This window comes from Manacus candei, unplaced genomic scaffold (genome assembly GCF_025592945.1).
Source record: "Manacus candei isolate 608988 ecotype Guabito, Panama unplaced genomic scaffold, ASM2559294v1 h1tg000085l, whole genome shotgun sequence".
In the NCBI taxonomy this organism is placed as follows: Eukaryota; Metazoa; Chordata; class Aves; order Passeriformes; family Pipridae; genus Manacus; species Manacus candei.
In genome coordinates this window covers 821,597-845,506 of record NW_026138133.1, presented here as the reverse complement: position 1 = coordinate 845,506, position 23,910 = coordinate 821,597, and the positions used below count along the sequence as shown (strand labels likewise).

The 23,910-nt window shown below is 35.5% G+C and overlaps 1 protein-coding gene and 1 long non-coding RNA gene across 5 annotated transcripts in view; one reads left to right on the top strand and one right to left on the bottom strand.

Annotated features, from left to right (window-relative positions):
- The window catches only part of CSMD3 (CUB and Sushi multiple domains 3), a 619,378-nt gene that overhangs the window by 248,583 nt on the left and 346,885 nt on the right, over window positions 1-23,910 (bottom strand). For all 4 annotated transcript variants that reach the window (XM_051812144.1, XM_051812141.1, XM_051812142.1 and 1 more), the window contains 4 exons: window positions 16,327-16,509; window positions 14,889-15,215; window positions 9,373-9,567; window positions 2,221-2,359 (listed from right to left, as the gene is read on the bottom strand). In XM_051812144.1, coding sequence (XP_051668104.1) covers window positions 2,221-2,359; window positions 9,373-9,567; window positions 14,889-15,215; window positions 16,327-16,509 — 844 coding nt within the window. The remainder of the gene's footprint in view (window positions 1-2,220; window positions 2,360-9,372; window positions 9,568-14,888; window positions 15,216-16,326; window positions 16,510-23,910) is intronic.
- Window positions 1-23,910, top strand: part of LOC127482125 (uncharacterized) — a 244,313-nt gene that overhangs the window by 84,821 nt on the left and 135,582 nt on the right. The gene's annotated exons all lie outside the window — the stretch shown is intronic.

Genomic DNA, 23,910 nt, shown 5'->3' with positions numbered 1-23,910 from the left:
AACTAAAAATCTTTCAAATAACTACTCATATTGTGGAAGTTTTGATACTTGCAATGATAAAAACAAGAAAAAGTATGTGTGGTTTTTGGGACAAAGATGAAATGTAAAGAATTGGGCAAAATATGAGGGTTTGTGGTTTTTTTAATCATATAGGTAAGCCATCTGGCTATAGTGTTAAAAGTGTATATTTCAACAAAATTATCCTTTTTTCTTAAGAAAATATAGTGTAAGATAAGCAAGTAGAAGGAGCAGGACAAGGACAGCCAAGACTAGAATGAGTTTTTAAAAAGTTAATTTATAAATGACTCAGAATGTAAATTTAAACAGTGTGGAAAATGTCTAAGTAAAAAGCATAACCGTAGCTTACAAAATCTTTTCTTTCAGTACACTATAAAGATCTGTTTCATTATTTGATTTATGAAATAATTTCTTCTTTACATCCAAACATGTAACTATATATCTAAATGCATCTGTGTAAACATACATAGATGTATCTTTACATGCACTTCTGCACAGAGACACATAAGAGTACACACATCTGTATGTGAGTGGAGCCTCTCTGCGTTACTGCATCTCAACAATAAGTATATCAGCCCAATTTATGGCAAGTGTCAAGAGTGTAAAAAATGGGCAGCAATGGAAGTATCTTAAAGAGGATAGAAGCGCTCTCTCTGATCTGAAGAGACCACATCTTGTTTTTATTGCTCTTACAAGAGGAATAGAGTTTGTGCAATTTTATGACAAAGCATTAATGCATTACAAACCAAAGAAAACGTACAAAAGAAAATGTCATATTTAGTAAAACTCGTGTAAAGAAAGAAAATGCAGCTGGCTTAGCATTTTGCAAATATAAAGGCAAATGCTTTTCACTTTGAAATGACTGTACACATCAAATCTGTTGTTTAAATGAACTGTTGAATTAAAAATAAACTATTTGAAATTATAACTTTTTTCAAAAATTTAGGTTAATGGAAGTTCATTTTTTTAGTTTTCATTTTGATTTACAAGACAAGAAAGAATAATTTTCTCTTAATTTTGAATTAATATGAGTTTTGATTAGTTTTCGCAAGAGGGAGTTATTCACCTTTTTATGTATTCTAATTGGCAAAAAGTTTGGTAAGTCTTTATTTTAAGTGATAAACAGCAATAGTGATTTTGGAAGACTAGCTTTCATTTTATGTTAAGAATAGGAAATACCTTTGAAATGTCTTTATTACTTGTCCTTTGATTGTATATAATGTTCCACGGTCACTTTATTATAGTGTAAGCAATAGTACTAGAAAAAAGTTTTGAACAATCTTATCACAATGAGAAATTTTGCTAAGAGAATATGGAGTTCACATCCTGCTAAAAACAACTTTTGAATTGCATTAAAATCAAGAAATATCTTCTCTTTTAATCGAGTGTGCCCAGGAGTAGTCAAAATATGCTGCATAAAGATCAACTGAAAAGTACTTGCATGATATTTGTGCACTATAACTTTGATCATCAAAGGTGCTTTTTTCCTGGATTTTCATATAATTTTATTAATATTTACAATTAAAAATTATCTAAAACATCCTTGAAAATATATAGAAAAGCATTCTTTGATTGCATCTTTTTGTTTTGCTTTCTAATAAAGAGCTTAAACTAAATGTCATGAGAAATGTAAGGTGCTCAGCACATTTCAATCCTTAGAATTGGGAATGGACCTTAGTAAGACACGGTAATGTAGGAAAAGTGGAATGCTCCAGTAATTTGGGGAAAGCGGAACTCCATCCTGAAAGTACACAGTCCTTTTACAAAAACAGATCAGCTGATTTGATAGTTAAATATTCAGAAGAGATAAAAATATGAATGCATTCAATTCAGTTTTCACAGTTGATTCAGATTTTTAGAGTTGAAGATTTCATGGTTTTGAGAGAAACAAAGAACTTTGTAATTATCATAGCAATATGGTTACATGCAAATCAAAAAGTTAATCTTCAAAAATAGACAAAGTTTTTAACTGCGCCAGACAGGCTTAAATATGTGCAAGAGGGTAGAAATTTCAAAAGCTTTTCAGCACATCAAGTAGAAATTTCACTGAAGATAAAACTTCTGAAGGTGTTCTGGAAAGTCCTACCTGATAATACAATTGCGTGATTTGAGTGATAGTGAAAATAATGTCATGACAAAGCTAATAACTCCTGTTTCTGGGTAAAAACTGGAAAACATTAAATAAGAAAAATTAGCAAAGACCTTTCAAATGTAATTTTGATAGAGTGTCCTGGTTCAGCTTCTATCACCCACTCACAGTTCAAGGAATCTTTATAATACCCTGGCCAGCCTGGAGAGAGAATTACTCCACTGGGAGATGAAAAATGCCCACCACATGGAGCTAAAAATGAAACAAAGAGAAAGGTAAACAACACAGTTTTATTACATGTAATTCACAATTATCATTTTCAATCACAATTGTCACTTTCCATTAGTTTACCATGAAAAATGCACACTACATGGAGCTAAAAATGAAACAAAGAGAAAGGTAAATAACATAGACTTCTTATGTGTAATTCACAATTGCAATTTTCAATATAGGACAACTATAATAAACAAATTTTAAAAATTCAGTTGCAAGAAGATGCAAAAAAAGGTTTCGAAGCTGATATATTCTATGGTGTTCAGAATTAGATGGAGATTAACTGAAATAAGACCCTAAAAATTAAAATAAACTGTTCAATAATTCTGAGAACAGGGGTTTTTTTCTACTGTATCCTTACCGTACAATTTTCCTGCAATAAAGGACATAAACCAAAGCAATATATCATTACAATATATCATACAATATATCATTATTTTTGCTTTTAATTTTGAGCAGAGAGATTTCAAAAACTTGAAAAAGTTTTAGTTGAGTATAAAGCTGGAAAGTAGTGAAGTGTTATTTAACTTTGACATAAATCTACTGTCATAGCATATGCATTTTGCTTGTCACATTGGCAGTTCTTACTCCTCATTCATGAAAAAGACCTACTTACCATTCTTCCAAGATTAGTTGATGTTTTTTAAGCACTTGGAAAATATAGATCAATATATACAAATGTATAAATATTCTGCAAGCAGAATTACTAGAAATAATATGTAATTTTTCTCTTAGAACAAGTGAGTAATTTTAAGTATTTCAGTGGTTTAATGGTACATTAATTACAGTAAGAATCTTCACAACTGTAAGAATTACAAGGATGAAGAGCATTTCTGAAAACGATTCTTAAATCAATACCAACCCCCCATGCCATGGGCAGGGACACCTTCCACTAGACCACAATCACAGAATATTCTGAGCTGGAAGGGACCCACAAGGATCATTGAGTCCAGCTCTTAAGTGAATGGCCCATACAGAGATTGGACCCATGACCTTGGCATCTCAGAAGTAACGATTAGGTTTGACTGAAGCTGATTTTGGCTATGGAGAGTGCTAGTCCATCCCAAAGATGATATAATCTTACAGGCTGGTAGAGTAAGAACCATAAGACTAGTACTGCTGAAGGACAGATCTTTTAGGTTTTAGTCTTACAAAGCTCTGTGTGGGTTTTTAATTTCATGCTTGAATGCAAACCCGTTTCATCTGATGGATCTACATGCCTATGAAAGTCAAGTGCATGTGTCATCACACTTTTGTGAGATCAACACCACCTCTGTGTTATGGATAGGTGAGGGAAAGACAGTAGGAGTACTTGTCATGCTTTTATTTATTTATTTTCAGTAGTAGATTGATATTCCCTAGAGAAATTAATTCACAGAACTATCTTGAGTTATCTAAGAAATGCAGTAATTGAATCACTAGAAGTATTACCATTTTTAAAAGAGGTAAAAAAAATCATAATATTTTTCTAGCAATTTAAAATACCTAGATATCTAGAGAAAAAAGTCAGCTTCCGTGTATATATATATATGTATACATATGAACTTTATCATACATAATAATCAGGTAGGCCACATGGTAACTTACAAACACCAGGAAAACATTATTTTTCATTTAAAAGGGTGCTAGGGAGTGATGTCCCTCAGGCCTCTATCTTGGGACTGGTACTCTTTAATATCTTTGTCAATGGCATATAGACATGAGATCAAGTGCATCCTCAGCAAGTCTGCAGATGACATGAAGCTGAGTGGTGCACCGAAGGCAGGCTGAGAGATCTGGGGTTGTTTAGCTTGGAGAAAGGAAGGCTTTGGGAAGACCTCACTGCAGCCTTCTAGTACCTTAAGGGGCCTTGTAAAAAGAAGGAAGAGGGACTTTTACAGTTAGAGACAGGACAATGGGCAATGATTTGAAAATGAAAGGAGGAAGGTTTAGATTAGATCTTAGGAATAAATTCTTTACTCAGAGGAGTAAAGAAAGCACTGGAACAGGTTACCCAGAGAAGTTGTGGATGCTCCATCCCTGGAATTGTTCAAGGCCAGATTGAATGGACACCTGAGTAGCATGATCTAGTGAATGGCACCCCTGCCCACTGCAGGGGGATTGGAACTAAATGATCTTTAAGGTCCCTTCCAACACTAACCATTCTACGGTTCTATGCTTAAATACTTTGTTGGTTCTCATAAATATTCGAGTAAATACATTAGACTACAGAACTGTGAAGGCATGACCAGTTTATTGTTATTATGAGCTTATTGTTATTCTTTGCTTCATTGATAATCAAGAATTTGATCCAGACCAAATTAGATTTGGTGAGCTCCTCAGGATCTTAAACCTCAGGGACTATACCATTTTCTAAAGGCAAATCTTAGAGGTTTGTTTTGTTGGTTGGTTGGTTGGTTGGGTTTTTGTTTGTTTTTTAATGTATTTCCTTATTTTTAGTTTTATGACACTTTTCTGAAAAAAATTCACCAAATTCCTTTGGATTTCACCAAGCCTCAAAGTTCATACACAGTTGACATAATCAAGCTGAAATTTTTTCCCCCAATTTTATTCTGTGAAGGGAAATATGAGCTTGCTTTGTCTTTGCCAGATTCACTTACTAGAAACATACATGTATTTATTTACATCATAGACATCTATATGTAGGCCAAGATTTTCATTTTGCTAAGGTTTTCTTTTATTGTTCAACAAAGTATCTTAGAAAAGAATAAACTGCTTTAATCCTTTAATTTTTAAACATAGGCAAAAAACTTTGGCCTCTTATCAAAACACTTCAATACTCACTTCCAAAGCAAATGAGATATGTCAGGGAACCTTTTGAAGATGATGGATTGAAAACAATCCTGCAGAGAAGGACTTGTGGATATTAGTAGATGAAATGAGCCAATAGTGTGCACTTGCAGGTCAGACAGCCAAATGTGTCCTGGACTGTGCCAAAAGAAGTATGGTCAGCAGTAGGTGATTTTTCCTCTCTGCTCTGTCCTTGTGAGAGCCCCCCATACTGGTACTGGCATAGTACATACCATTTTCTATATTATTCTGCACTTTTCCACTAGAAAAATAGATTAATTTTGCTCTCTTTGACACAATTTCAAATTGAATTATTATGCATTTGTCTGATCTTCATTTTTTCTCAGGAGATTACCAAGCTTCTATATTAAAATGATGAACTGTTATAAATAGGTATTTTTTGTTGTAAGGACATATTAGCCCATGTTTCCCATAATATGTAGGGGAAAAAAAAAAGGGTTTCTAAAAGTTATGTAGATTTCAGAATTCAATATATTACAAACATTTTTAAATATGCAGATTTAGACTTGTTTTCATCACTGATGTTTTTAAAATGGGCTTTCTCATCTTTTGTGTTAAAGCCTCTTTTTCATACTACCTCCGGTAAATAGTATCAGTCAAGCTGAAAGTATTTAAATACACTAAAAAGTATTTAAATTCCTATTCGCCTCAACAACTAGAAGGTTAATTCTCCAGCATTCATCATCCCTATATTTTATTGCATATAGCCACATATTCATAATGTATAGGGAGCCTATAAACTACAAAGTATATCAACAAGAATAGGAATACCAGATGGCCTTATTCTGAGCCAGTATACTACCATAGTTAGAATACATTACTGCTAAACTTGTACAAAGTTCCATATTCTCACCACGTTTTCATGACACGTTAAAGATTATATTTAGAATACAGCAAAAACCTCTATTACAAAAATACTCCTATGTATAGTACATTAAAAATAATTCATACTATAAGATAGCCTAAATTTGGATTAATTTCTCTTTCTAATTGGGGTCTCACAATAACAAAGTGTTTTGCTGCTGTTTTAGGTCTTCATCTTTCTTACCCATCTCCTGATTATGATTCTTCCTGATGCTTGCATTGCAAGATTCCATAGATTTTTTTCATTTGACTTTCACCACCACAACCTGATTTCCTAGACCCAGAAGTCCTTGCCTTCAGAATAGCTGGGCTATTTGGCTGATCTTAAAGAGCTTGTTTTTTAGAAAATAAAACTCTCATCTTGACAAAGGATTGTTTCCCTGACCTTTTTTACATTGATTTTCATCCCCTATTCTTTTTTCTAGCCATATTTGATGGTTGTCCGACAGATTCATTCCCAATGTCTGTGTGTTCAAAACAAAACACTAGAAATATAACTTAACTAGAGGTTGCCATCAACCAGAATCTATTTGTCAAACACAGGGATATGCCAAATACTGAAAACTAATCTTAGTCTGATCTAAGAATTCTTACAAAGTCATTTGTATTTATTTCTTTGTATACTAAGGTACAGGGGTTGAGACAGGAAATTTCGGTATGTGAGTATGAAAAAAACTTTGAGGATGACAGGTTAATCACTGAATGTCTTGTAGATTCATAGTTTTAGTCATGTTTTTTTCAAGAGCTTATCACCAATGCTACAGAACCACAGGATATTAAGCATTACAGGAGTTATGCAGGAAGACCAAGGTTAGAGCTTCAGCACAGGTACAACAGCACAATATTAGAATAGATTATGGGAATATCCTCCATATAACCCTCACAGGAAGGATGAAAGGCACAAGGACAGGAATCCCAAATTCAAAATCATCAGAGAGCAGCAAAAGCAGGACCACTCCACTAGAGAAGAGAAGTCAGGAGCCAAGGAAGATCATGTGTGCACACATAAACAAGCATACACTGAGTTAGAGCCTTCACAGACAGATCCAGCTCTTCCTGAGCAAGGTGAACAAGTCTGGACTGGTTACAGGAAAAGGGTCTGGTAACAACCAAGTAACCATTGGATGATGCAATTTGATGGGTTAGGTCTGAGGCCAAACCAGGAGGTCACATGGGCACACTGAGCCGAGAACAGCAGCATTGCTGAGGCTGGGATCGCAGCCCCAGACTCAGCAGAAATAGGATCCTGGGCCATGGGCAGGGCTGGGAGAAAGTCCCAGCAGAGGCTGGTCAGGACTGCCCTGAAAAATGAATGTGCTGACCCTGTCCACCTGCACCACATTTATTATCAAATAGCTCTCTGGTATAAATTATAATTGCTGACATTTCTGCAGTGGAAGGAAAAGTGCACAGCAGTGACATTCAGTGTCTCCTAGTCAGAATGTGAAGGTTATGCCTTTGACTCAATATATATGACAATGAAATTACGAGGTGTGTGTAGAGCTTATATGAAATAACCGTGGAGTACAGGCAAATGTGCACACAATCACTAAAAATTCTGAACACCCTAACAGACCAAATTACATTATTAGTTTGAAAATATTTTAATTTGTCTTTCAATTTTATCTGAAATTTTAAAAGTATATCTATTTTTAAATATGATAAAAACATCTAATACAAATATACCCTTGTCTGAACCTTTAGGATTCCAATATATTCCAATATATTCCAATATATTCAGAGTATCCAGCCACCTATGGATCAGATTTTCTTCTGCATGGACTGACACTAAAAAATATTCCCAGTAATTTAAGTTTTTAATGTAACCTTAAAAATGCAACTTTATATTTTATTAGCAGTGTTAGACAGCTCCATGAAGCCTATATGAAAGCAGAGGCATTATAGCCTATACTAATCTTGTCTAGTGAAACTGACCCACCTTATATCTATGAAACAATAATAATTTATCTCAGAAACTAAACGAATGTGAAGGATATTATAAGCAGTCACATTAGTGTATTGAAATTATGTAAACTTTTTCAGGAAGGCAGTTACATAGTGAAAACAAAAACTAAGTTTTCGTTTAAAATAAAAAACTCACAAACCATAAATCAGAGATTATATTGTTATTGATTAAATATAATCATTACAAGCAACTGAATTAATTTTTCCCCTTTAGGAGAAGAGATCTTCAGCTATAGGCAATGAAGTAAAAATTATATTTTAGTATCTATTAGTGTAAACAAGTCCAAGGAAATATGCAAAACACTATGGTTTATATGTTGTGATGTATGAAGTATTTAATTTCTATAAAAAAAGAAGATCAGTTGCTAAGGGAATCTTTTCCAGCCTAGGAGTCACTGTTGATGGAAGAAACACAAGCACTGCAACAGAGGGCTAAAACACCTCAAAAAGTTTTAAATAGCATGGCCAAAGACCCAAAAGAGATCAGCATCTTCATTCTAATCTAATATTATATCAACATATATCACTGAGCATTCAAATGATTTTAAATTGTTCATCTGTTTGAATCAGGAAGTCAATATCTGTATATTGAAGAAAACTTATATGAAACCAGGTGAAAAAAATTTTAAAAAATCAAAGCAACAAACCCCTACAAAACCCCCAGACTTCTGCTCAAAAGCATTGAGTGACAAGTTGGCAGGAGATTTAAATATCATAACTGAAGAAAAGAAGTCTTCGATATACTAAAATTTGGGAAACAGAAGGATTTTCTTATTTTCTTCTCCCCTGATATTTCTTTCTCCTAAATATTAACTAGGCCAGTCATGACTGGACTGGAATTCCAAACTGCAGAGATTAATATTATGCTTTGCTAGCACTGAAACTCTTTAAACATTTTTTCACATGAGACAAATATATTCTTTAAAAAGAAGTGGAAAAAAAAAAGGCAGGAGAAATCCTTTCAAGCAAAAAAATCTTTGGGAAATGATAGTTCCACCAGCACCACATAGGAGCTATCTGAAAGTATGAATAGTGTAAAATATTCCCATTCCAGTTCTATTAAATTTCTTAGATTAGCCTTCATCATTACAGATGTTATATAGCAGTGTTTACATCACTGATGTATGTGCCATTTTTTTCCGTGTTTTTCTTCTATCCTTATCACCGTTATAAGAAAAATTCACTCCTGCAAACAGATTTATAATAAAAACTCATGCCTTACTAGACTCCTTTATTAAGGGTTAGGTTTTACAGGAGCTTTGTGCTACACTTCTGCAAAAATCTGAACTTCATTTGGTGATAAAACACATTACATCAAGTTCTCCTGAACCAGAAAGAAATATTACACATACCTCCACACTTAGGAATAGGTCCACTCCACATTACTTTTCCATCCATTAGCATACAAGTAATTGTTTCAGTTCCTTGTGTTTTAATAAATCCTTCTTCGCATATAACAGAAATTGAGCTCCCCAGCTGAAAGTTGTCTCCAAAACGCCGAGCATTGATTGGCACTCCGGGATCTGGGCACTCATTATGTCCAAATGCTTTTTAAGAGAAGAAAAGAAAAAGGGGGCGGGGGGAAGGGGAAATAGTGTGATGACTCTTGCAAGTAACAGGACATTTTTAGGATTTTGTTCTGCAAATAAGAACAAAAAATTTATATTAGGAAACAAAGGAAACAATAAGAAATAAAAAAATTGATCAACATCAAAAAACGTACACCGGTACAAAAAATTGCTTAAAATATAAAGTTATACCAGCATGAATCTCATCTTGGACAGCTAGGTGCTGGCAGATTTCAGTGATGGCTAAGTTCTCCTTTCCAACAGTCCATCCTATCTAATGTTACAATGGGCCAGAAGCATCCTTCAGAAAGGCAGGGCAAGCATCTATGATATAATAACTTTAGTCATCTTCTGCATATCCAATTCACTGTCACACCATTTGAGCCATACTGACCTCAGTATGCCTAATACTACCACATTTTATTTTGTTTCTTGTACTGAATGCTCATGAACAGTGACAAACGGGGTTTTGTTGGCAAAAGAAAGAAAATTTTAAACTTTAAACATAACATTTTGTTTAAGGTCGAAGAAATTCCTAGTATGTACAAAATTTCACGTTTATCTATGGACAAAGTGAAAAATTTTAATTTATGTGTATACATCTAGATACTATAACAAAGCTTGTCCATGTCTTTTACTACAGAACACACCTTAAACTTGGAGAAGAAAGATCATATTTAACACTATCATTAAAATATATGTATTGGTTAGCTATTGTATTTTGATGTTTTATTTATGAACACTGTGCATATATCCTATATTCTTCAGAATGATGATTTTTCAGTGAGAACAAATATTACAAGCATGATATCCACCTTCATCACATATGATGACTTCAAATTGTATCTTCAGAAATATTCTTACATTTGGAGACATCAGAAGGGACTATGGCCTAAAAAGATGTTTTTCACTTTTTTTTTCCCTGTAGTTACTAATGTGTCTGCTAGACAAAACATACCCATGAAACTTTTAAAAAAGTAATATTTCATTAACTTAGCAGAAAGATTTCTCAGATGTTGCATTACAAAGGTATTACAAATCATAGCAACAGACAAGAGAAAGCATTTATTTATTGACATTTTGACTTAGGAAACACCACAGATATTGGGAATGAAAATCATGTTTTCACTGAATAGTTTTCTACCATTCAAGGATGACATTAAAAATTATGCAATCCCATACTTTTTCATAGGGGTTAGAAAAACTTTTCCAATACTTTATGCACAGTCACCACTTTTAAGAAGGGAATTGATTGTCTGTTTCTCTTACTGCCTTCAGACAACACAGAGATAGATTTTCAATATTGTTATCTGTAAATGTAGATAAATTTTAACTCCGGGTTTAGTTTGCTTGTGTATGACACCAGTTTATTAAGCCTGCAAAATCAATTCATTGCTCTATATTTCAGCTCAGGAACTGCTGCTCCTATGGAATTAATTGTACTGTATAGAATGACTTTGGGAGGCAAGATAGTGAAAGATAATCCTTCCCAACAACGGCAGTCACTTTCTTAGCCTGGCTGCAGTTACATTACTTGATGAGCAAAATACAGTCTGCTGATGCTTCTAAAAAGCTGCATGGTGGAGCTGTCCTATTATACAAGCCTTAGGCTGAAAAGAAAAAGAACACATGGGTACATCCTTAATTATATTTATATATTACTCATCAACAATAAATCAAGAAACCATGGTTCCTTATCAACTAGTTTTCCTGACTTGTATACTCATCAACTACCATGACTGTACAGGTGTACTAAGCAATATCTGGAAAAATGCCAGGAAGCATAGTGATAGATCAGAGTGATGTTGATATTCTGATATTAAATCCAAAGGATGTTAAAGTATGCATTTTGTATTAAAAAAAAAAAATAGTGCAGGGGAGAAACTTCAGAGATCTCATGAGACTGGAAGGCAGAAATGAAATTAATCAGAACTCATCCGGTCTAAAATCTGCTTTAAAACATCTTTGGAAAATAGCACCAGCAAGGAGTGGTCCAGTGGCATAATTAATTATTTTAGTGGATTGCCCTAGCAATAGCTAGCAAAGGTAATCCTTTCAGAGGAAAATATCAGATAATAAACCAAAGTTAAGAGAATATCAAATAGCAAAGAGATACTTCATACTCAAAATTATTGTGAAATATTATTTAAAGCTATGCAAACAACTGGTAGCTTATTCAGAATATACATGTAAACTCACACTTTTTTTAGTACATTACAGTTTGAAGAATTCTATCTTGAGAAGTACTGAGACTGAAAAAGTCTAGCAGGAGAGAGTGCCAGGAAAAATGGGTTGTAATGAACATACCCTATCACAGCATTGAAACACACTAAGAGCCCTCTTTAAATATAAACCCATCATCTGGGGTTGTCAATGTTTTGGTCTACAGAGCTGAAATCACTGAATTAAGTAGGCTGATGTCAGAGGCCCACCATTTGACCTTTAGCAGGCTGCTATGCAACTCCTATGGTTGTAGCTTTTGCTAGATAAAGCACAATTAAATAGTTGTTATGAAAAGAGCAACAAGAAATATTTGCGTAACTGAGAGAAACAGCAGCTCTAAACTGATACAAAAATATTTGCCCAGCACCACCTATACCCCAATCAATGAGAAACAGCTCAAAGCAGTCCACCAGCTAGCCTGAATCAATCTAGAAGAAGCTCTCCATCTCAAAACATCCATCTACATCAGCCCAAAGGGAGGTTGGCATGTGGAATGCCTACTCATGGAGGACCTCACAACTTTCTAGTCTCCTTTGCATCAGCTCCTTTGTCATGGGAATGAAACATCCATTCCCCTCCACATCAATGAAGATATTTACAGCACTAGCCTACATTCTTTTTAAAGAAGTAATCAAGTACTGTTTTTGTGACATACTATTCCTACTCTTGAAGGGGGAAAAAAGAGACTGATAACTTTGAAATATACCAACTGGTGTGTTAGAAGAAAATGCATATTTTTAATTAACTTTGGGTTTATAAATGCTAAGACAGAGTGAAATTCTACCAGTTCCTTTTTTTATCATCTCTCTTGCCCTTAAACTATTTATTATGGAAAGATTACTTCTGTAATTTATCAGACTGCAGCCGTCCTTACTGAAGAAAGAGTAGAGACATTTTTTTGAGATTTTTTTGCTTTTGTAAGTAGATTTTAGCTAGAGTTTAACAGACACATGAATACCTCTATTCAAGCTTAAATACAATCATGAAAAGAAGCAAAAACTCTTAAATATGTTAAAAGAACATGAAAGAGAAGAAAACATAGAGCAAATATTATGACTTCTGTAAAGAAATATGGATTCAATATCTCATTTTAATTATAAGTGATTTTATATTTCAGTAGTTCTGAATAACCACTGACTTTCCAATAATTAGTTAAACTACTAAGATATTTAGCTACCACTCTAGTTTGCAATGATAACTCATATGTATAGAAACCAATAAGAAGTCACCACATTTTCTTCATATTTACACTCGACATTTGTGAGAAATGACCTGAGGATGAAGCAGATAAGATAGAGGGTTGAGAGTTGAAATAAAAGACAAAATTGGAAAAAGAATGTTTGCAGAATAATCTGGTGTCAGCTCATATCTAAGTCTTAATAAATACTTCTCTGAAAGACTGACAACCTAAAAAAATAAAAAAACAAAACAAAAGAGAGAGAAAAATCAAAGACGGACAGTGAAAGATGATGTAAGAAAAGTAGAGATCCATAAGGGAATTTAGTCCTTGAAATATTATGAAAATAATTTTAATTCTTAGCATTCCTTGGGAAAAAAATGTGGATTCTGGGTCTCTCAATTACAAACCTCACTTAATCTCATTTCCTCTTTCATTAAAGGGATCCTCTTTGGGTTTTTTTGGTTTTTTTTTTGTTTTGTTTTGTTTTGAGTTGTTTGTTTGTTTTTGTTTTGGGGGTAATTTGTTTGTTTGGGTTTTTGTTTTGGTTTTGGGGTTTTTTTTTGGTTTTTGGGGTTTTTTAAGTAAAACATCTTAAACAATTCATTTTTTTTTCCCACATAGACAAGCAAGTAACACATTATTCTGGGGAGAGGAGATGTAGGTACACAGGTCTCCTTCCAATAATACAGTTGAACATTCTCCTACATCTTAAGTAAGCCTCTGGAGTTATATATAAACTCTTAGACAACAGGGAAAAAGACAGGAATAGTACTGGTTGCTCATGACATCAGACTTTTTGGAATGTGAAAATATCCATCATATTTTGCTTATTTTGTCTATCTGTTGGCATGGAAGGCCTCTACCATCGGAAAGAAAACAAACAAACAAACAAAAAATACAAATGTGTGAGGTGGATGAGGTGGAGAAACTCTGGAGGATATGCAGATCCCCCCAGCAGACACTTCCTTATCCCTACCATCCTCTACACAGAGCTGCAAGACTGGAACTTCAGGCATTTCTGGTCCTTCCAATTTCCTTCCAACTACCCAAAAGGAAGAACTTGGCTGAACTCAATCCTCATTTCACTGCTGCATATGCTCCCAGGAAAGTTTCGCACTGTATTTTGCAGTTATTCATGCTGTGGCTTTACAAATTGCTTCACCACATCTGCACTGGGTTTTGGTGTGAGATAAATGCCAAATAACTGTGATAGAAACACAACACAGGCAGCTCTTCATATGTCCTTCAGAAGAAATGTAACAGTTCTGCCAGGAAAAACTAAGGTGGAAAAGTGCTAATAGTATTTAGTACTGGAGAAGATTTTTAATATAACCTTCAATTATTATTATGCTGTCAGTAAATGTATGTAAGGAAGGTAAAACAGAGAAAAAGAAAACAAATCTATTGTGGTTTTATTTAGATAAGAGCTCCTATGGCTGCTCACTTTAACTGCATTGACTAGGAGCTACCACATACTGCAATCATTAGCTCCAGGATAATATATACCTTCACAGCTAAACTAACATATGAGTTCTCAAGAATAACTGTTTTGTACATGTAATGATGGTGATTTATATTATGTAGCACAAATTGCACTATCAGCAAGTTCAATAAAGTCCTGTTACACAATTTGAAACTTGCCCGGTTTGACAGTCATCAAACAATGATCTCTAAAGCCATAAATGAGAAATATGCACATATTTATCTCTAAAGCCACAAATGAGAAATAAACACATACTTTCAGTCCTAGCACAGAATTTATACAATAATCCAAACGCCTAATGTAGCATTTTTCTGAAGGTGTATTACCATAGTGTCATGTTTACATACTTATGCCTACCTCCTAAACTGTATGTTGAAAAATATGCATATACAATAAAAAAATACTATTACTCACTGTTATAAGTGATGTTAAATCCACGTCCTGACATTGAATGGTCCGCTTGAAATTCCAGACGCAAAATATGGCCATTACTGGTAAGATGGGAAGGAACTTCAGCACCAGTAAATGTTCCTATTATGGGGGAATCTGGAGAGTCACCATCTTTAACTGCAAGGAAGTCAAACTGAGATTCCAAGTCAAAGTCATTAAAGGAGAGATGGATTCGGCTCCCAGGGTCTGAAATTATTGTCCAGATACAGTTTAAATTATTTCCATATCCCTCTGGATAATCAGGTGAAAGAACTGTTCCCATCGGTGCAGTAAAATTGGAAAGGCAAGGAACTGCCAAAAAGAGAGAGAGGTTAGATAACAGAATAACACATTTCAATAAGGATTTATTTTAGTGCTAAATTTTTGTAAGAGATCTTAAAACTTGCTGATTACCTCAACTGAATAATTCATTATTTGTAATGATCTGCGAATCTAGAAGAAAGGTTGTTCATTTTTTTTAATCTTCATATTCCCTACCTCTCAATAAAACTACCTCTCAAGCAGAGCCCCCAAGAAATAAAGAACATCCTTGTTGCATTGGAAATCCACGGCAGTCCTTACAATTTAGCCATGATAACAATCACTTGGCACCACTTATTTTCTCTTGTAGGGAAGTATTTAGATGAGCAGACCTCCCACTGAGCACATTAAAGGGGCAGAAAGTCAATAGTGCTCTTATCATTTGTTGTTCACACAGCGGCACCAGAAATTAACAAGCCTCAAAGAGACAACAGAGATGTTTTGTTGTTATCAGGATAATGTTTTATATTAAACCAATTCAGTTAAGCCATACTAAATTGAGTTGCAGAGATGAAAGTATCTGATTGCACTCTGAATATATTTGATCCATACTATTTTAGTGGAAAATTTAAGACAGGTGCTGCCACAAACATGTATCACAACATTGGTTTTACTTATGCTGTATAATGCAACTGGAAGAGAGCTATAAATGTGTGTATGATAATGTAAGTGCTAAAAGGTATTCATATAAAATACATGGAAAAAAATGTAAATAATTTAAAACCTTGATTTCAATTCAGCAACTTCTAACGTAAGGTAATATATTAACATATAAGACTAGCTATAAAAAGTGTATCATACATATAAAATCTACAGAATCCTACCAAAAAAAGCCAATAATAAAACACTGTATCAAATCACATAAAGACAAATGCTTTAATAGTTGTTATAAGAGAAAAAAGTATTTTAGCAGTTCTAGAACCTGTCTTGGGCATAATCATTAAGCAAACCCATTACTGAACAAAAGTAAATTAATCCAGCCAGCAGAATTAATTGTATTGTGCTAACTCTGAAATCAATCACACAAATTATTACCTATAAGTAAAAACTTATCATAATGTTATGTCTTAAAAATAATAAGAAGAAAATATTTGGTACATACAAATACAGATTGGTATGTTTGCAGACCACTGGTTGTTTTCTTGGCAAATGATAGATTTCTCTCCAATTAATTCAAATCCAAACTGACACTCAAATCTTAAAACATCACGATTAGAAAATCCATCCCCTTCTCTGATACCATACAATGGTGTTCCAGGATCCCCACAGCTTTCCTTTTCAATTTCTGTTGAAACAAATAAGAAATTTATTTATAGAATAAAACAAACTTCTTCCAGGTATATGCTGCATCTAGAAAATTTCAAGCAAATTAAAATCTTCTACATAAGAACAGTTGCCAAAATGCACCACCACGTCTGATTCTATACTCAAGCTTCTTAAGGAGGAAATTTTGTGCAAGGAATCCCATCAGGGGGAATGAGTGAGTGGTGGTGTAGTGCTTAGTTGTTGGCTAGTGTTAAACCATTACAAGACTAGGGCCTTAGAAAAATCAGAACTGTTTATGTTTATAGACTACTTGAAATTTAATTTTATTTTGTAAAATTTTAGACAATAATAACATTAAGTAAAATATCACCAGTAGTACATGAGCTCTTAAAAGTAGAAATAGAGACCTGTCCACATATCAGTACAGGTCAGATTGACGAACCAATGGCAAAGAAAGGGAGTAGTGACAGAAAAGAATTGCCCAGAGTCAGAAAGAGGCTAGACATAAATAACTTATAAATAACAAACTTATACACACACACATTATGTAAACACATGCAAAAACCAGCTCTACTCAAATAACATTTTACCTCAGTAGTCTTAACTGCAAGGAATCTGAATGATTCTGTCCTATTTCTACAACTGTTAGAGCTATTATATTCTCTCAAATTGCATCCTGTTCTGAACTTTCAGTGGTAGTTAGAGGCATGGAGGGATCTTCTAAAAGCATTTCCACTCATGCCTTTCAAAAGTTCACAGGGCAATTCAAGCCATAATTATAGGTATGAGTTGAAGAGACCTTAAATATCCTCTAGTTCCAACTCTCCTGCCATAGCCAGAGACACTTCCATTAGATGGGGTTACTAAAAGCCCTGTCCAATCTAACTTTGATTACTTTGAATTATGGGCCATCCACAACTTCTCTGGGACACCTGTTCATAATGAAAAATGTCTTACTTATATTCAATGAAAGTCTATCCTCTTTCAGTTTAAACACATTAGCTCTCATCCTAGCACTGCACTCAGTGATGAAGAGTCCCTCTCCATCTTCCCTGTAAGCCCTCTTTAGGTGCCAGAAGGCTGCTGTAAGATCTCCACAAAGAGAGGTACTCCAGCCTTTTGATCATCTTCATGGCTCTCCTCTGGACCCACTCTATCGAGCTCATGTTTTTCTTATGCCAGGAGCCCCAGAGATGGAAGCAGTACTTCAGGTGGGGTGTCCCAAAAGTGGAGTAGAGGGGGAGAATCACTTCCCTTGACCTGCTGGCCACGCTTCTTTTGATGCAGCCTAATGTGCAATTAAGTTCCTGCTCTGCAAGAGCACATGGGAAGGTCATATCAATTTTTCATCCACCAATATCCTCAAATCATTATCTGTATGTCTGCTCACAATGCACTCTTCACCCAGTCTATAGCCATATTTGGGACTGCCCTGATCCAGATGCAGGAACTTGCAATTGGTGTTGTTGAATCTCATGAAATTCACAGAGGCCCACCTCTCAAGCCTGTCCAGGTCTATCTGGATGTCATCTTTCCCTTCAGTGTGTTGACCACACCACACAGCTTGGAGTCATGAGAAAACTTGTAGAGTGTGTACTCAATCCCACTGTCCATGTCACTGAAACACATCACACTGGTCCCAGTATGGACCCCTGAGGGACACCACTCATCACTGGTCTTCACCCAGATATTGTACTGTTGACTGCAACTCTTTGAGGGTCACCATCCAGCCAGTTCCTTATTCACTTGTAGCATATTTGTCAAATCCATGTCTCTCAATTTTAGAAATAAGGATGTTGTTATGTGAAAGTACCGAATGCTTTGCACATGCCCAGGTAGGTCATGCCAGGTCATGCAATTCCTTTATTCACCAATATTGTAGTGCAAATGTAGGAGACTGAGTTTGTCAGGCACAATTTGCCTGTACTGAAGCCATTCTGGCTGTCACCCATCACCTCCTTATCTTTCTTCTTTCCAGAAGGACCTGTTTCATGATCCTGCCAGGCACAGAAATGCGACTGACTGGCCTGTAGTTGCCTAGGTCTTCCTTTTTAAGTTTTTAAAAATGGGGGTTCTGTTTTCCATTTCCTCTCAGTGGGAACTTCAACAGTCTGCCATAACTTTTCAAAGACAATGGCTAGTGGCTTAATTTCATTTGTCAGTTCCCTCAGGACATTCAGATGCATCTCATCAGGCCTCGTCAACTTATATGCCTTCAGGTTTCTTAGATGGTCTTTAACCTGGGTGGTCTTCTGTGGTGGGAGACACTTCACTCTCCCAGTCCATGTCTCCATTCTGTGAGGTGAGTGGTGTGGCTAGAGCACTTGCTAGTGAAGTACAAGGTAGAAAGATTTTTGAGTACCTCAGCCTCCTCCTTGTTTGTTGTAGCCAGGTCCCCTGTTTCACTCATTATTGCAGGTACAACTTCTTCCATCTTCCTTTGTTCTCCTATGTAGCTGAAGAAACTCTCTTTGTTATTTTCCATTCCCTAGTCAGGCTCAGCTCCAGCTGTGCCTTGGATTTCTTGATCCTCTCCCTGAGATGGGACCTCAGGAGGTGTCCAGGCTCCTGCTCAAGGCAGATCCAGCTTTGAGCTAAGACCAGGTACTCAGGGATTTATCCAGTTGGGTCCAGAAAACCTCCCAGGATGAAGAATGTTCTGGTAAACCTGTTATTGACTGTCTGTGTGGTAAAAAACAGTTTTTCCTTATATCTAGTCTTGTTCTAACTTTGTCCATTGCACCACCAGCTTTCCATCATGCACCAATGCAGAGCCTGACTCTGTCTTCTCAATAGATACTGACATGCTAATATTAGACCCCACTTCTACAACTCCCTCAGGCTCTCCTCACAGGGCAAGTGCTCTAGCCCCTGATCTCCTCAGCAGGTCTCTGCTGAAGTCACTGCAGTTAATCACTCTCTCAAAACTGGATGTACTGACCTCCATTACAGTCTGACCTATTTACTACTACCCCTCTATCCTATCATTGAACCTGTTGGGGTTTTTTGGGTTTAGTTTTGGGGTTTTTTTTGGGAGGTTGGGAGTTGTTTGTTTGATTTTGGGGGGTTTTCTGGTTGGTTGGTTTTGTTTTGGTGTTTTGTTTTCATTTTGTCTTCCATCCAGTTATCTCTGAAAAAATTCTTGCATTCAAGTCAAGACATTATATTCACATATCCAACTCTGGATGAGTGGACAGAGTGAAAAGCTTTGGTAAGTTTAAGGTAGGCAACATCTACTGCTGTTCCCCTGTCCAGTGACCAAGTAACCTATTACAGAGCAATCAGCTTGCTAATTTAATTAATGAATTAGGCATTCACAATCACTTTCTTCACATGCCAGAAAAGGGCATCCAAGAAGACTTGATCCATGATTTTCCCAAGAACTGAATAAAGGTCAGCCTGCATTTGCATAGGTCAGGCTTTTGTTAAAGGTCATAAAACTTTTTTCCAGTCTTTATGTATTTCTCATAAGCTTGACAAACCAGCAAAGATAGGAAAATGGCCTTGGAAGGAGATTCATCTGTTCTTTTAGCACCCTTGGGTGCAGTCTGTTATGTATTAGAAACTTGTAAAGAAAATATTGTGCTCAAGATAATAAACCTAGGAATGCACTCATCATCCACAAATAGAGAAAATATGGCACATAAGTAATAGAAATTCAGAACAAAATGTTTTTTTCCTTGTCGAGTCCAACTATCACAAACTTCTTTCATGAGAGATGATAATTATAAAAAGGATAGAAATCTTAAAAATAAAATTAACATATCACATGCAATAATAGCAACAAATATCCCAATACCATAGGCATGATTTCTGGTAATGTGAGAGATCTATAATTTTTTAAAGACTAACTCCTGGTCATACTCACTGATGATTTTAGATACTCACTTCGGAAACTCAGTGTACAAATTCGTAGTTTGTGGCTGCACAACACTAAATTAAGTTAATAAATGCCAAAGTATCCTCTAACAAGAAATGTTTAGAAAACATATCAAATTGAGGGAGAAAATAAAATAATAATATAAAGAAAAATAAATTAACCATCTCATTTTGTTTTAAATTATCCTTATGTTATTTTTGTATATCGCTCTGAAAGATTTCACATATTTCTAACCAGTGTTGTACTGAAGGGAGAGCCCAAGGCTACAGTAGCCACCAGCATAGGGATAGCAAGATAGGAATGCTCTTTTTCTCTCACCCTCTGTCTTTGTGAAGGACAGGCCCATTTTGGAGGTGACTAAATGGGGCCTTGGGGAAAAGAAATGGTCATTTACTACACAAATGCATTTTGACAGAATCACACTGGAGTTATGGCTTGCAGAAGTAACTTGTCTATCTTTTCCCTTCTGTAACTCAAGTGAAAATAAAAGATCAGAATGTGATTCGTACAAGGAAAACAACTTTGAAAGAAAAGTGATCACTGGTGCACAGTGGAAAAGTACAATACTGAAGACTTGTTACCAGTTCAACAGAGATTCAACATCTACAGTCCTTTAGAGAACACCAGGCAAAGACCAATCACTGTTTACTTTAGCAACATTTTAGAACAATGCTCATTATTTGTTTTACTGAACATATCAATGGATATATGAAATACAACTAAATTTGTTTAGTCATTAGTAAAATTGGATTTGAATTCATTATATATTATTTTTTAAAACTAAGAATACTGGATTAACTAAATACTAGAATGTGAAAAGAAACAGTGTTTGAGTGTGTGATTCAAAAAGGATAAAGCTGGCTGTTTAATATTTGAATTTGTTATGTCAAAGTTACAGACATTCAGCATCATATATTGACACACTGACATTTTGCAAGATAATGTGGAAAAATATATATAATCCCAGTTTGAAACACTAGGGTATGTATAATTTATACACGCATTACTGAATATATATATCTAACTTAGTTGTGAAATTGCCAGTGTTCCCAATGCAGGATTTGCTTATTCAAAAAGTTAGGAAAATACGCCATTATATATTCCACAGAATCACAGAATGGGTAAGGCTGGAAGGGATCACAGTGGGTCATCTGGTCCAACCTCTATGCTCAAGCAGGGTCATCCCAGAGCACACTGCACATAGTTGCATCCAGACAGTTCTTGAATATCCCCAGTGAGGGAACAATGTGTATAACTTTTGCTTGCAAAGGTCAAGGAACCATTGGTAGCATAATCATCTAGATTGGTTTTGTGTGGCAAGGGTTTGATAGTGGAGAGGCTACAGGGTGGATTCTGTGAGAAGCTTCAGGAAGGTTCCTCCATGTCTGACAGAGCCAATGCCAGCTGCCTCCAAGACAGACCCACTGCTGGACAGGGATGAGCCCGTCAGCCACAATGGTAGCACTTCTGTGGTAATGTATTTAAGAACAGGGAGAAAAAAGCTCAACAAACTGGAGCTGGAGAGAGAAGTGAGAATATGTGAGAGAAAATGGTCTGCCTCACCAGGGTCTGTGAAAAAGGAAGGGAAGAATGTTCTTCAGACACCACAACAGGGATTCATACCCTCAATACCCTGCGGTCTGTGGAGGAGATCATGGTGAGGCAGCTGTGCCCGTGCTGCCATGGAGGATCCATGGAGGTCCACACCAGAGCAAAGATCCACCTGCAGCCCCTGGAGGCCTGAAGGAGGCTGTGATCCTGTGGGAAGACCACTCTTTGTCTAGAAGTAAATTAAATTATTTTCCCCAAGTCAAGTCTGTTTTGTCCTCGATGGTAACTGTAAGCTGCCCTTATCTTGACTCATAAGGTTTTTTTGCTGTATTTAATCTCTGCTGTTCTGCAGAGGAGTGGAATGAGAGAGCCACCTTGGTGGGCACCTGACAACCAGCCAAGGTCAACCCACTACACCATCTCCTCTATCTTGAAAATTAGAACTTAAATCATAAGGAGAAAACACACTGAAAGTGCAGGAAGTAGGAAAATAGTTAATAATTTATAAATCAAGAACATATATATTTCTCTGTTTTAATCAGGATGATCAATAATGAAAACAATTGGAAAATTATGCTGTATGTCTTCATAGTATGTATAGACAAGACACATGATCTTAAAGATCCATAGCAGACAAACAGTTATGGATCAATTTCAGCAATCTTAGGCTATCATTACCAATTTACATGGGAATAGACTGGAGATTTGTTACATTTATTTGCAATAGGGTTTAGGTATTGCTATTATCAGTAAACAAAACAGAAATCTGAATCACCTAACAGATAATACCTTCTCCTAAATACTACAATGTTTATATATATCTTCAAATAAATGAGACAGTTTTGTTTCTTACCTTACTGTTAAAGCATGAGTATTTCTATAAACAAAGGATGGAAGTTCTTTTCCAAAAGAACCAAGTGTCTAGTGCCACATGATTTTCAGTTATATTTTAAAGGTTATCAATACCTTTATTTCATTCTAATGATCAGATTTTTATCTCTAGGTTCCATGTCTTGGAATGTCCAAATATATATCAAAAAAATGTTCACTTTTTCTACTATTTTTTCCCAGAACAACTAGTGTGATTTTTTTTTAGCCTCAATTCTGACTACAATAGGTTTTATATTTATTTTTTTTTCTTTTTTCCCCCCCCTTGTGTGCCTAAAAGACAGGAAAGGAAAATCTCCTCTAAGATACGGTGTGGCTATTTTTCTAGCAATTAGGAAGTGTGAGGATAGGGAATGAATCTTGCCCTGATTTTAAAGAGAAATACGATGGAACAATGCTTGTAGCAAAACTATGAAAACTTGCACTTCACATGACCTCCAGCTGCTCCTCACTGCTCCAGACGAGACACCCATTACAGTGTTTTGTAGCACCTTTCTATTACAGAAGAAATAGGTACATAAGAGGACAAAAGGAGAGGAGAAGGAGGATTTATGGATACAGTCTTATCCCTTTATGAATTCACTAGGTGTTTAGTCTATAATGTATTATACAGAACAGCCATTCAAGGGTATAGTGAACCTCATGGAGAGAAAAAAAAATCTATAAAAGATGTTCTTTCCCTACCATGTGGGTGGTGATACCCTTCTGTACCCTTGCTGAATTGTGCCAATTGTCAGGGTACTTCTTATTTCCTGATCATATAAATTGATGAGCCAGAATGTGAACATTTCACAAAGGAAAAAAAGGTAATTAATTGAGGGAGGATAATTGGTCTAAGGTTACTTATAGGAAAGTCAGATGAGGTTCCTCTGAGAATGACGTGGGAAAACAATAGCAGACACCATTAAAAGTAATATTTTATGTATAGCACAGGCTCTCAACATTCCTAGTATAAAGAAAAACCAGTTACATCATTCTCCATGATAATAGATTTTTCAGAGGGACAGCAATAATATCAGCATGATTTTTATTGCATTTTTCATCTAAAGTTTTCTACTATCAGCATAAAATATTTCCTAATTATGTTCTGTTATATATTTT